Source organism: Dama dama, chromosome 29 (genome assembly GCF_033118175.1).
Source record: "Dama dama isolate Ldn47 chromosome 29, ASM3311817v1, whole genome shotgun sequence".
NCBI classification, from domain to species: domain Eukaryota; kingdom Metazoa; phylum Chordata; class Mammalia; order Artiodactyla; family Cervidae; genus Dama; species Dama dama.
In genome coordinates, this window is record NC_083709.1 from 19,346,125 (window position 1) to 19,360,408 (window position 14,284).

A 14,284-nucleotide genomic window follows, 5' to 3' on the forward strand; every position below is an offset into this window, starting at 1 on the left:
TGTGTTTAAATCATGTTAATATCTTTGTCATATGAAGGTAAGTATATTGTGTCATTCAAGATACTTGAAAAGCATCTTAGGCTATATAATGGTCTATCATGAATGTGTCATCATTTCACTGTTCCTTTATTGGTGGACATTTATTATTCCTGCATTTTCAAAGTGCAAATAATACTTTTAGAAACATACTTTCACATAAATCTTTGTGTGTGGGATGTAGAGAGAGAACTAGAAGAATCATTTGGTTTTGCCTGGGAAGTGCACGCGAGAGGAAGGAGTTAAACTCTGTCATGGTTCTTTTGGTTTTGCTACAGCTAGCAGATGCTCATTTCTCCCCCAGATCAGCTCCAGACGCTCATTTCTCCCCGAGATCAGCTCCCCTGTAGACCCGCCTTCTCTCTCCCGGCATGTGCAAAGTGGGAGCGCTGACGTCAGCCCTCAGGGGCCTCCATTAAGAGAAAACCTCTGTTTCCGGGGTGGCCGGTGAACGCATCTTCCTTCCCAGAGGTGTCCTCACTGAGCCATCGGTGGGCTCCGGATAGAGTTCCCTGTGGCTGAGCTGCCACTTCAGTCTCCTTGGAGATGAATTTCTTCCTGGGGCCGCCCAGGGAGAGTCCGCCGCCTGCTCGCTCCCCACACTGCCATCTGTGAGCCTCCCCGGCCAGGTCTTTGGCCTTACCATTCTGCCCGCAGCCTGACCTTTGTCAGTGCTGTGTCAGAAGGAAAACAGTATCTGTGGATGGGCACGGCCGGGAGCCTAGAGCACACGTGTGTCTCAGTGGGAACATTTCACTGTTCCATATTTTTCTTTTGTAAAATTTTATTTATTTTCGGCTGTGCTAGGCCTTGCTGCACGGGCTGTTCTCTGGCTGTGGTGAGTGGGGGCTACCCTCTGGCTGCGGCGTGCTGGTTTCATTGCAGTGGCCTCTCTTGCTGGGGAGCGCGGCCTCTAGGGCACATGGACCTAGTAGTTGCGGCACTGGGCTCCAGAGCATAGGTTCCATAGTTGTGCACAGGCTTAGCTGCTCTGCTCCATATGGGATCTTCCCAGATCAGGGACTGAACCCGTGTGTCCCGCATTGGCAGGTGGAATCTCTACCCCTGAGCCACCAGGGAAGTGCCCCCCTGCCTTTGTTTTTTAAGTTGAGGTATAATTGACCTGCCTTCCTCTGTGTTAGTTTCTGGTGCATAACAACATAGTGATTCAGTATATCTCTACATTACAAAATGATCGCCACACTAATTCTGTTACAGTATTTCCTATAATGTACATTTCATCCCCTTGAATCAGTCTCTGTCACCTATTTGAAAAATTGGTCATTGCCTCCCTTCTGGCAACCACCTGTTTGTTCTCCATGACTGAGTTTGTTTTTTTATGTTTGTTCGTTTTGCTTTTTAGATTTCACTTATCATAATACCCTCTAGGTCTATCCATGTTGTCACAGCAAAATTTCATTGTTTCTTTGTGACTAATATCCCATGTGTGTGTGTATCACATCTTCTTCATTCATTTATCAGGAGACGTTTAGGTGGCTTCCATATCTTAGCTATTGTAATAATGCTACCCTGAACATAGGGATGCATATATCTTTTCAAATTAGTGTTTTGTTTTCTTTGAGTAAATGCCCAGGAATGGAATTGCTGGGTCATATAGTAGTTCTATTTTTAATTTTTTGAGGAACCTCCATACTGTTTTCCATAGCACCTCCATTAATTTTTTTTTCATTTATTTTTATTAGTTGGAGGCTAATTACTTTACAATATTGTAGCAGTTTTTGCCATACACTGACATGAGTCAGCCATGGATTTACATGTGTTCCCCATCCTGATCCCCCCTCCCGCCTCCCTCTCCATCCCATCCCTCTGGGTCTTCCCAGTGCACCAGCCCTGAGCACTTGTCTCATGCATCCAACCTGGACTGGCGATCTGTTTCACCCTTGATAGTATACTTGTTTCAATGCTGTTCTCTCAGAACATCCCACCCTCGCCTTCTCCCACAGAGTCCAAAAGTCTGTTCTGTCCATCTGTGTCTCTTTTTCTGTTTTGCATATAGGGTTATCGTTACCATCTTTTAAAATTCCATATATATGCGTTAGTATACTGTATTGGTCTTTATCTTTCTGGCTTACTTCACTCTGTATAATGGGCTCCAGTTTCATCCATCTCATTAGAACTGATTCAAATGAATTCTTTTTAACGGCTGAGTAATATTCCATGGTGTATATGTACCACAGCTTCCTTACCCATTCGTCTGCTGATGGGCATCTAGGTTGCTTCCATGTCCTGGCTATTATAAACAGTGCTGTGATGAACATTGGGGTACACGTGTCTCTTTCAGATCTGGTTTCCTCGGTGTGTATGCCCAGGAGTGGGATTGCTGGGTCATATGGCAGTTCTATTTCCAGTTTTTTAAGGAATCTCCACACTGTTTTCCATATTGGCTATACTAGTTTGCATTCCCACCAACAGTGTAAGAGGGTTCCCTTTTCTCCACACCCTCTCCAGCATTTATTGGCACCTCCATTAATTCACCATCCCACCAACAGTGCATAAGTGTTCCCCTTTATATTCTCACCTCCAGTTATTTGTTGTCTTTTTGACAACCACCATTCTAACAGGTATGAGGTGATACCTCATTGTGGTGTTGATATCCACTTGCCTGATGATTAGTAACATTGGCCATCTGTATGTCTTATTTGGAAAAATGCCTGTTCAGGTCTTCTGCTCATTTTCAGAGGGGGTATGTTGAGTTGTATGAGTTCTCTGTGAATTCTGGATTATCTAGTGCATCATTTGTAAATACCTTCTCCTTTTCCCTAGGCAGCCTTCTTGTTTTATTGACGGTATCCTTCACTGTGCAAAAGCTTTTTTGTTTGATGCAGTCTCATTTATCTTTGCTCTTGAATTCCATACTTGAGGAGATATACCCAGAAATAAAACTGATAAAAGACCAGTGTCAAAGATGCCTGTGTTTTGTTCTAGGAGTTTTATGGTTTAAGGTCTTATATTTAAGTCTTTAATCCGTTTTGAGTTTGTTTTACATAGTACAAGACTTTGCATGTAGCTGTCTAGTCTTCCCAGTAACATTTATCGGAGAGACTGTCTTCCCCATTGTATATTCTGGCTTCCTTTGTCATAAATGACCATATAAGCATGTGTTAACAGATTTTGAATCATTGTATTTACATTTTCATTTGTCTCCAGGTATTTTTTCATTTCTTACTTGATCTCCTCAGTGACTCATTGATTGTTGAGTAGCACATTGCTTAGGCTCCATGCACTTGTGTAAGTTTTTTTCATGTAGTTGATTTTCAGTTTCATAGCATTATGGTTGGAAAAGATGCTTGATATGATTTCAGTCTTCTTAAAATCTACTGAGACTTGTATTGTGGCCTCACGTATGATCTCTCCTGGAGAATGTTCCATGTACACTTGAGTAGAAGGTATATTCTGCTGTTTTGGGATAGAATGTCTCTATATCTATTAAGTCCATTTGAGCTAATATATCATTTGAGGCCAGTGTTTCCTTTCTGATTTTCTGTTTAGGCTATCTATTCACTGATGTAAGTGGGGTGTTAAAGGCTCCTGCTATCATTGTACGACTTTGGGTTTCTCACCATCCATCCCTGAGCTCGGCACGGTGGCCCAGCGTGGCCTCCTAGCCCCTCACCCTGGGCAGCACGCTGCAGCACTCTCTTGTCCCCGGTTTACAGGGAACCTGACTGAAACCCCCCTCTTTGCTCCCAGCTTGCAGACTCGCTGGTGCCCATGGAGATTAAGCCTGGCATTTCCTTGGCAACCGTCTCGGCTGTGCTGCACACTAAAGATAACAAGCACGTTCTTCAGGTAGCGTGGGGAGGCCGGGCTGGGCTCCAAGAGGAACCTCCAGGGCCTGTGGGGACTGGAACCCTTCCTCCTGAGAAGGTGCTGGCATCCCAGCCAGCCCCCAGGACAGTGCTTCCCACACCAGCAGATAGTAGAGGGCAGACTTCCTGAGGGATCAGATCTGAAGAAAAGGGCACTACTTATTTCTCTGGCCGTCTGCCTTGATGAGAGAAGGGAGGAGAAACGATTATTCATGGGGACGGGGCCGCCCACCATTGTAGACACCCACCATTGACGCCAGGAGCATCACAGCTCCAGGAGCATCGGCTCCCCTGGTGGGTGCTCAGGAGACAAACTCTCATCAGGTGCCGGCCCTGAGCCTGCAGGCATGAGGTGGGAGGGGAGGTAGACCCAACAGCAGATGCAGCCCCTACCCTCGGGGACGCCGAAGCAGTCAGGCCAAGGGCCGGGAACCTGGAGAGCCCCTGCAGGTGGAGGGCATCTCCCCCCAGCCTCACGCCTCACTTGAGGGCACATTTGCCACCTTGGAGGGCAGCTGTTTGGGCCCCTGTCTTCACCCTCCTGAGATCCCCCGTCAGGGCTGGGCTCTGTCACTCGCTCCCCAGGTTGTGTGCCCGTAGCAGCCACTCACAGTGCTGGGCCCCGGACCAGGCCCTGCCCAGCCGTTGCCTCAGTTAGGCCTCACGAAGTTCTCCTTCCCATCACCACTGTAGAGGCAGCTCCTCTGCCCTTCACTTTCCCGATGGAAGGACTGTAACCAGTCAGTCCGGCCCCACAGCCCCTGGCACTGCTGCCCCAGGCCCAGCTGCCAGCGTGGGTTATTAAGGATTTACTCAGAGAGGAGCTTGGGGGGCTACAGCCCATGGGGTCACAGAGTCGGACACGACTGAAGTGAGTCAACCGAAAATTAAAAACGGATCTTGCTAAAAGGAAGGCATCTTTGCCAGCTGAGATGATGATTCTGTGGATAGCTGGCTCTAGTTTGTGTGTACTGTGTGGATACCCAGCTGGAGGTGGAGACCCTGACACGGGGCACAGACAGCGGCACCGGGCCAGGCCCTGCGCCCTCCCAGGAAGAGGGTCCCGCGGGTGGCCTGCACGGACCTGGGGCTCCCGGGTGATTTCTTGACGAGACCCCTGTTTTCCTCCTGCCCAGCCTCCGCCTAGGCCCGCCCAGCCCACAGGCGGCAAGAAGCGAAAGCGGGCGAGTGACGACATTCCAGACTGCAAGGTTCTGAAGCCTCTGCTGAGCGGCTCCATCCCTGTGGACCAGTTCGTGCAGACGCTGGAGAAGGTGAGCGCTGTGGGCGTGGGCGTGCCGCGCATGCGCCGTCTGACGGCACTGGCGTCCCTCCCGGGAGCCCCCGTGGGCTGTCCCCGTAGCATCTGCCAGTCCTCAGTCAGGGCGGGGCCCGAACCAGGCGGGAGCTGCAGAGTTAAGAGGGGCCCGGCTACCACAAGACTGCCCCCCAAACCCACTAATTGTGGGAACCAGACCGAGGAGGGGCCTTTCTTCAGAAACACAGCTGTGACATATGGGGCAGGGGGCTGGCCAGGAAAGAAGGGTCTGCCCCCTTAGGGCCGCACTTCTGTGCAAGAAGACCCTTGGCATGGCCAGCTCAGAGGAGACGCCAGTCTTGGGGCTCTTGGGGTGTGGTGTGGGCAGAGGGGTCAGGATGGCCTGATCCCCTAGAGCTCGGGAAGCGGGGCCAGTAATTCCCAGAAGAAAGGGTAGTAGGAGAGAGCAGCAGGTGGTCATGGTGGAGGATGGTGGTCCCCCCCTACCCAGCTCAGCAGCTTTCCCACTCTTCGTCCCTGGTGGCTGGTGGAATAGATTGTATGACTCCCAAGTAAAAGGAAAAAGAATTTATTAACCTGAAAGTGTTTTGTAATTCTGGCTTCAGTCACAGGGTTTCAGAGACCACTGTTTTGGCATCAGAATTAGAGAGTCCTTGACAGAACAGAGGAGCAATTGGCTAAAGATGGTATTTTTCATGCTGCTTCTTGTGGGAAGAACTGCAGTTAACACTAGAAACCATTCCAGGAAAAGAGATTTTCTTCTAAGTTAGTTACTGCCTTTTGTCCAGACTACCTCAGTAGCTGAATGCTTTCCAATCTTAAAGGCTTTCTCTTTGTTGGCAATTTTCTCCACTCGTCATTTAAGTTTCCTCACATGGAGGGCTTTCCCCGAGTTGGTGGGCTCCCTGACCCCTAGTGATGTGGGGACACCCCCGGGGACCCCGTATGCCGTGCACAACATTCCTCCTGACTGTGCGGCGCCCCCGGATGTACTGATAGGACTCACGCTTTACTTGTTTCTTGAAAACTTGAAACGCCTTGCTTTCCCAGAAAGATCTTATTTACTTCTGTCTGGCTTTCCCAGGAGTTCATCTCTAGGACCCGACCCGACTACTCTCCCACTCCAGTTTCTGTGCCAAAGATGGAGAACCTGCCTAGGTCATGATTATTACCTGTCTTGTGTCCTTCTCAGGCAAATCATTCTTATTTCCACTTCTTTTCTTTTTTTTTTTTTTTTTATTAGTTGGAGGCTAATTACTTCACAACATTTCAGTGGGTTTTGTCATATGAATCAGCCATAGATTTACACGTATTCCCCATCCCGATCCCCCCTCCCACCTCCCTCTCCACCCGATTCCTCTGGGTCTTCCCAGTGCACCAGGCCCGAGCACTTGTCTCATGCATCCCACCTGGGCTGGCGATCTGTTTCACCATAGATAGCATACATGCTGTTCTTTTGAAATATCCCACCCTCACATTCTCCCACAGAGTTCAAAAGTCTGTTCTGTATTTCTGTGTCTCTTTTTCTGTTTTGCATATAGGGTTATCATTACCATCTTTCTAAATTCCATATACATGTGTTAGTATACGGTAATGTTCTTTATCTTTCTGGCTTACTTCATTCTGTATAAGGGGCTCCAGTTTCATCCATCTCATTAGGACTGGTTCAAATGAATTCTTTTTAACGGCTGAGTAATATTCCATGGTGTATATGTACCACAGCTTCCTTATCCATTCATCTGCTGATGGGCATCTAGGTTGCTTCCATGTCCTGGCTATTATAAACAGTGCTGCAATGAACATTGGGGTGCACGTGTCTCTTTCAGATCTGGTTTCCTCAGTGTGTATGCCCAGAAGTGGGATTGCTGGGTCATATGGCAGTTCTATTTCCAGGTTTTTAAGAAATCTCCACACTGTTTTCCATAGCGGCTGTACTAATTTGCATTCCCACCAACAGTGTAAGAGGGTTCCCTTTTCTCCACACCCTCTCCAGCATTTATTGCTTGTAGACTTTTGGATAGCAGCCATCCTGACTGGCGTGGAATGGTACCTCATTGTGGTTTTGATTTGCATTTCTCTAATAATGAGTGATGTTGAGCATCTTTTCATGTGTTTGTTAGCCATCTGTATGTCTTCTTTGGAGAAATGTCTGTTTAGTTCTTTGGCCCATTTTTTGATTGGGTCATTTATTTTTCTGGAATTGAGCTGCAGGAGTTGCTTGTATATTTTTGAGATTAATCCTTTGTTTCTTCATTTGCTGTTATTTTCTCCCAATCTGAGGGCTGTCTTTTCACCTTACTTATAGTTTCCTTTGTAGTGCAAAAGCTTTTAAGTTTCATTAGGTCCCATTTGTTTAGTTTTGCTTTTATTTCCAATATTCTGGGAGGTGGGTCATAGAGGATCTTGCTGTGATTTATGTCGGAGAGTGTTTTGCCTATGTTCTCCTCTAGGAGTTTTATAGTTTCTGGTCTTACATTTAGATCTTTAATCCATTTTGAGTTTATTTTTGTGTATGGTGTGAGAAAGTGTTCTAGTTTCATTCTTTTACAAGTGGTTGACCAGTTTTCCCAGCACCACTTGTTAAAGAGGTTGTCTTTTTTCCATTGTATATCCTTGCCTCCTTTGTCAAAGATAAGGTGTCCATAGGTTCGTGGATTTATCTCTGGGCTTTCTATTCTGTTCCATTGATCTATATTTCTGTCTTTGTGCCAGTACCATACTGTCTGGATGACTGTGGCTTTGTAGTAGAGTCTGAAGTCAGGCAGGTTGATTCCTCCAGTTCCATTCTTCTTTCTCAAGATTACTTTGGCTATTCGAGGTTTTTTGTATTTCCATACAAATTGTGAAATTCTTTGGTCTAGTTCTGTGAAAAATACCGTTGGTAGCTTGATAGGGAGTGCATTGAATCTATAGATTGCTTTGGGTAGAATAGCCATTTTGACAATATTGATTCTTCCAATCCATGAACACGGTATGTTTCTCCATCTGTTTGTGTCCTCTTTGATTTCTTTCATCAGTGTTTTATAGTTTTCTATGTATAGGTCTTTTGTTTCTTTAGGCAGATATACTCCTAAGTATTTTATTCTTTTTGTTGCAATGGTGAATGGTATTGTTTCCTTAATTTCTGTTTTTTCATTGTTAGTATATAGGAATGCAAGGGATTTTTGTGTGTTAATTTTATATCCTGCAACTTTACTATATTTGTTGATTAGCTCTAGTAATTTTCTGGTAGAGTCTTTAGGGTTTTCTATGTAGAGGATCATGTCATCTGCAAACAGCGAGAGTTTCACTTCTGCTTTTCCTATCTGAATTCCTTTTACTTCTTTTTCTGCTCTGATTGCTGTGGCCAGAACTTCCAACACTATGTTGAATAGTAGTGGTGAGAGTGGGCACCCTTGTCTTGTTCCTGATTTCAGGGGAAATGCTTGCAATTTTTCACCATTGAGGGTGATGCTTGCTGTGGGTTTGTCATATATAGCTTTTATTATGTTGAGGTATGTTCCTTCTATTCCTGCTTTTTGGAGAGTTTTAATCATAAATGAGTGTTGAATTTTGTCAAAGGCTTTCTCTGCATCTATTGAGATAATCATATGGTTCTTATCTTTCAATTTGTTAATGTGGTGTATTACATTGATTGATTTGCAGATATTAAAGAATCCTTGCATTCCTGGGATAAAGCCCACTTGGTCATGGTGTATGATTTTTTTAATATGTTGTTGGATTCTGTTTGCTAGAATTTTGTTAAGGATTTTTGCATCTATGTTCATCAGTGATATTGGCCTGTAGTTTTCTTTTTTTTCCACTTCTTTTCTTCTTCCTCAACTTTACATCTGATGTGTAAGGAAATTCTGAGTTAGCATTCGAGGGGGCCCTGAAGAAGTATTTGATACACTGCTTCATCTTCCCCTTTGGGAGGGACTTGCCAGGTCACTGGTACCTGCGGTGAGGAAGGCATCTTCCTGGGACAAGATGGAACATTTTTACAGGGACCACAGGTGTGGCTGCGAGGCTGGGATGAAACACCCAGCCTCCTGAACCCAGGTGCCTGGATGTGCTCCTCAGATGATAAACAAAAGCTTAAGCAGGTGGTAGGAATTCTGTTGTACTTTGTATGAGATTTTGCATGGTTGGGGGCTTCCCCTGGAATTCTATTGGTGTAGTAGGTCCTGGGACTGCTCTGAAGAACTGTATTGAGGAGAGTCCAAAATGCCAGTTTCTAGAATGTTCAGTGTAGCCCAGGCTGGAAAGGAAAGTGAAAGTGTTAGTTGCTCAGTTGTGTCCAACTGTTTGCAATCCCACGAACTGGAGTCTGCCAGGCTCCTCTGTCCGTGGGATTCTCCTTTCTCCAGGGGATCTTCCTGACCCAGGGATCAAACTTGGGGCTCCTGTACTGCAGGCCAATTCCTTCCTTACCATGTGAGCCAGCAGGGAAGGAAGCATCTCAGACGCTGAAATGCCCTCCTGCCCCTTTTCTCTTGGCGCAGCACGGCTTCAGCGACATTAAGGTAGAAGACACAGCCAAGGGCCATATCGTCCTGCTGCAGGAAGCCGAGACCCTCATCCAGATTGAGGAAGACTCAACCCACATCATCTGTGATGACGATGAGGTGCTCCGGGTCCGACTGCGGGACCTGGTCCTCAAGTTCCTTCAGAAGTTCTGAGGGGAAGGCCCATGCCACCTCCACATCCCTGGACCCCTGTGTCCTTCACTGCAGCTGCCAGCCCCCAGCGGAGGAAGGGAAGACCCGCAGCTGGCGGGTCTCTGGCTCGAGAAATAAAGAAGCGGCTTTTGAGATACCTTCTCAGCACTGTTTGAGGAGAGCGCTCTCCCTTTAAATTTGAGGCGTGTGTTCTTCCCAGGCCTGACTTCCCCAGGCAGGTAAGGCAACAGGCTGAGGAGGAGTGAGAGTGACCGCAGCTTTGCACCAGGTCAGTGGTGGGAGGAACATGAAGGATTACCACTTGTGGCCCATTTGTCAGTTTCACAGGCCTCAGGCAGAGCAACTAGTCTTTGATTTTGTTTTATTGTCTACAGTGCTGTACCTAGTAAGAAAGATGATGCCAAGAAATTAGCAAAGGTTCATTTTGCTTTTATAATGTGAGCTCATTTTGTTAATAAAATTTATTTTTTATAGAAGTAGCTGTGTTCTGTTGAACCTAAAATTTATGCATTCATTTAGCATCTATCAAAAAATATGAAGATATACAGAACTGAACTTGGCAAATTTTAGTTTGGTGTGTGGATTAATATATTTCTTCAGTTGTACAAAAGGGTGCTTAACTTGATCTGAGCTGTATCTATATGGAAAACAGCACAGGCCGCTAACACTGACCTCGGCTGTCTGGGGAGGGCCTGAACTAGGCTCCACTCGCCTGTGTCACTGCCTTTCCCACAGACTCTCCGCATTCCACTGCGCAGTAACTCAGACGCCTGCATCTGAAATAATGGAATTGTGTGAAACAGGTATTTACCAGATTCCATCTAGTCTAGCGTCAGTTGTCACACTCGTGCCAGTTCTGTAAGTATTTAAATGTGGGGGGTAGGGAGCAGCACACAAGTCTTAGAACTGGCCTACAGCAGAAGCAAATTCTTACCGTCTGTTCAGACTGGTTGAAATTCAGTTGGAAGTCAGCCCTCCAGCCTGGTCAGCAGCAGAGCATCACAGCGGGCTCGAGTGACCCAAGAACTGTAGCACTGTAAACTCTTACCTGCTCAGGTTTTACAAAGAGTTGACTGTCAGTTCTCTCTCTGAAATGGCTCTGTCCGTGGGAAGCAGTTCTTCCTTAGAGAAGGGAAAACACAACTTCATTTTTGCCATCTCCAGCTGGGCCAGCCTTGGTTGGGTACAGCCATGTTACCATGGTCTGTGCTTCCCAAGGTACAGGTCACTCCAGTCGAGGGGCCTCGACTGTGTCTACAATAAACAGTGGGGGAAGACGAACATTACAACAGATGGACATGCCAGGGCTATGAGAATTTAGCTTGTTCTTAGGAGAGTTGTAAATATGCAGCACATGTAGGCATGCTTCCTAATAAAACTTAGAGAAATCAAGGTAAGTTTTTTTTAAAGTTTTCTTAACATCTTGAAAAATGCAAAAGCAGTATAATAGAAAGAAATCAAATGGTTGTTTTACTTAAATGTCCTCTAACAGTGAGTGACATGTCCAGGAATCGCTTGGATTTGTCCAAGCTGGATTTCTGTTAAGGCTTAAGTAATCCCAAGGGATCAATTCCAAGGCCTTAATCTCGAGAGATGGTCACTGAAGAGACAAACAGTATGTGAATGTAAATTAATTGATAGACTGATGGGCAGGAAATAATTAAGAAATTATGAAGGTTTTAACTATCATCACCACCTACTTCATGGCAGAATCCAGTCAGGAAGACACAAAGAATCATTTGTTAGAGCAGAGAAAATCTAGATCCTGCCTCCTGTTAGGAAACAGCAAGTATGAATAACTGCCTAGAATTTGCGTGTCTGGATACCAAACCAGACTGGTGAGAAGATGACCCAGAAACAACGGTGGGACCTGCTGTCAGAAATGCAGCCCACTGATACCATTCTGGAGAAGAGGGTGATGATGAGAGAAAAGCCAATAAAATCCTAATAATTAACCTAGTGATTAAATGGTAATTGAAAAGCCATTAAAAACAGTGAGGAGGAACCCGGTTTTCCCATTTCTTTTGATCTTTGCAAAATAGCATCTATTGCTGTAAAGCAAATTATCCCATAATTTAGTAGCTGAAAACAGTGAACATTTATCATCTCACCGTTTCTATGGGTCAGAAACCTGTGTGGCTTAGCTGGGTGCTCCTGATTCAGGGGCATCTTTCCACAGGGCTACCTACAGTCAACGTGCTGGACAAGGAAACTGAGGTACAGAGGGTAACTTTCCCCAAAACTCATAGCCAGCAAGTGGTTTCTGCCTTACTGTACCGCCATGTGTGAGCATCAGGGATCACGAGCTGGGGAAGAGGAGACAGGTCTGTTCATTCCTTTTTAAGTAAAGGTAACAACTACTCTTCTTGACCCCTGGATGGCTTGAAGCTTTGGGGCCTCACAGTTGTCCTATTAAGGCAGAAGTTGGCTTTTCCAAACTACAGGCTTACCTTGGAGATATTTTTAGTTTGGTTCCAGACCGCGACAGTAAATATCTCAATAAAGCAAATCACATGAATTTCTTCATTTCCTAGTGCATGTAAAAGTTACCTTTATATTGTAGTCTATTAAATGTACAAGAGCGTTGGTTTTTCTTTTAAGTGTACGGACCTTAATTTAAACGTAATGCTGTTGGGAACGTGGCACTGGTAGGCGTGCTCGACGCAGGGTTGCCACAAACCTTCAATTTGTTAAAAAAAAAAAAAAAAAAAAGGCAGAACCTGCAGAGAACAATGAAATGAGGTTTACCTGTACAATAAAGTATCAACAGAAATGAGAGTGAAGAAACCCCCAAAGCTGTATGATCACGATTCATGTGAGCCCAGCAACCTGGTGAGGAAAGGGCTCCCAAGCCCAGTGTTTCCCCAACAACCGCGAGGAAAGTCGAGTGCTGTCTCGCTGTTCCATGCCATGCTGTGAAGGCAGAAAACCTCCAGTGTTCGCACATTCACCGCGGTGGAACCGTGGGCAAATAACATTACTCTTTCAAACCTGGACGTTTAGTCATGCAGTCATGGCCAACTCTTTGCGACCCCGTGGACTGTAGCCCACCAGGCTCCTCTGTCCATGGGATTTTACAGGCCAGAATACTGGAGTGGGTTGCCATTTCCTTCTCCAGGGGATCTTCCCGACCCAGGGATCGAACCTGGGTTTCCTGCACTGCAGGCAGATTCTTTACCACTGAGCCACCAGGGAAACCCTAGAATGCGGTAAAAATAACCAATTACAATTCTGAAGGAAGTTGCCACTGAATTATGGAGATAGGAAGTGTAGAACTAAGCCAGACTCGTCTAGTCTTGCTAAAGGCTGCAGCCAACACTGTTCCTGGATCACACTTTAGACTTAATAACATCATAAAAGCATTTTACCATCTATAGATTCAATGCAATTCCTCTCAAAATTCCAATTAAAATTTTCAGAGAAGAAGAAACTCTAAAATTTGTATGGAAGCACAAAAGATCCTGAATAGCCAAAAAAAAAAAAGAAAGAAAAAGAAAGATGGAGGCACAGTTGCTCATTTTAAGCTTAATAAAAGCTTATCATAACTAAAACAGTGTGGTACTAGCATAAAAACAGACACATGGGCCAATGAAACAAAATCGAGAGCCCAGAAGTAAACCCACACATACACATACAGTCAACTAATATCTGACAGGGGAGTCCACAAGACTCAGGAAAGAACAGTCTTTTCAGTAAATGGCATTGGGAAAGTTAGGTAACCACGCACAGAAGAGTGAAATTGGTCCCCCTCCGCCCATATACCACTCATAAAAATTAACTTGAAAGAATAAAGACTTACATGTCAGACCCAAAACTATAAAGGTATTAGAAGAAAACAGGGACAAAGCTCCCTGACACTGGTCTTGGCAACAGTGTTTGGCAATGACACCGAAAACAAGGAGAAAAATCAACAACTGGGACTACTAGCAAACTAGAAGAAACCTTTTGCATAGCAAAGGAACCCAACAAAATGAAAAGGTGATCAGATGGGAGAAAATAAAAAGGTGATCAAATGGGAAAAATTTTGCAAACTATGTGATAGAGGTTAATAGCTAAAATATATAAGGAACTCATAGAAATCAACTGCAGAAAACACCCTAACTTAAAAATGGGCACAAGTCTTGAATATACATTTTTCCAAAGACATAGGAATGGCCAACAGGTCCACGAAAAGGTGCTCTCAACATGATGACTCACTAGGGAAATGGAAATCAAAACCACAATGAGGTAGCATTTCACATGTGTCAGAATGGCTATTCCCAAAAGATAAGAAGTACCAAATCTTGTCAAGGATGTGGAGAAATGGGAAGCCCTGTGCACTGCTGGTGGGGAGGTAAGTTGGTGCAGCCACGATGGAAAAGAGCATTGCTGTTCCTCAAAAAGTTAAAGATGGAACTACCACATGACCCAGCAACCCCAATTCTGTGTATGTATCCCAAGGGGATGAAAAAATTACCTTGAAGAGATTTCTGCATCCC

General features: G+C 45.3%; 1 protein-coding gene across 2 annotated transcripts in view; it reads left to right on the top strand.

The window, feature by feature from the left end:
- INTS9 (integrator complex subunit 9) overlaps positions 1 to 10,282 on the top strand; it is a 125,925-nt gene extending 115,643 nt beyond the window's left edge. For both annotated transcript variants that reach the window (XM_061132684.1, XM_061132683.1), the window contains 3 exons: positions 3,748 to 3,846; positions 5,003 to 5,140; positions 9,630 to 10,282. In XM_061132684.1, the coding sequence (XP_060988667.1) occupies positions 3,748 to 3,846; positions 5,003 to 5,140; positions 9,630 to 9,806 (414 nt within the window). In that variant the 3' untranslated portion in view covers positions 9,807 to 10,282. The remainder of the gene's footprint in view (positions 1 to 3,747; positions 3,847 to 5,002; positions 5,141 to 9,629) is intronic.
- Positions 10,283 to 14,284: the final 4,002 nt, after the last annotated feature.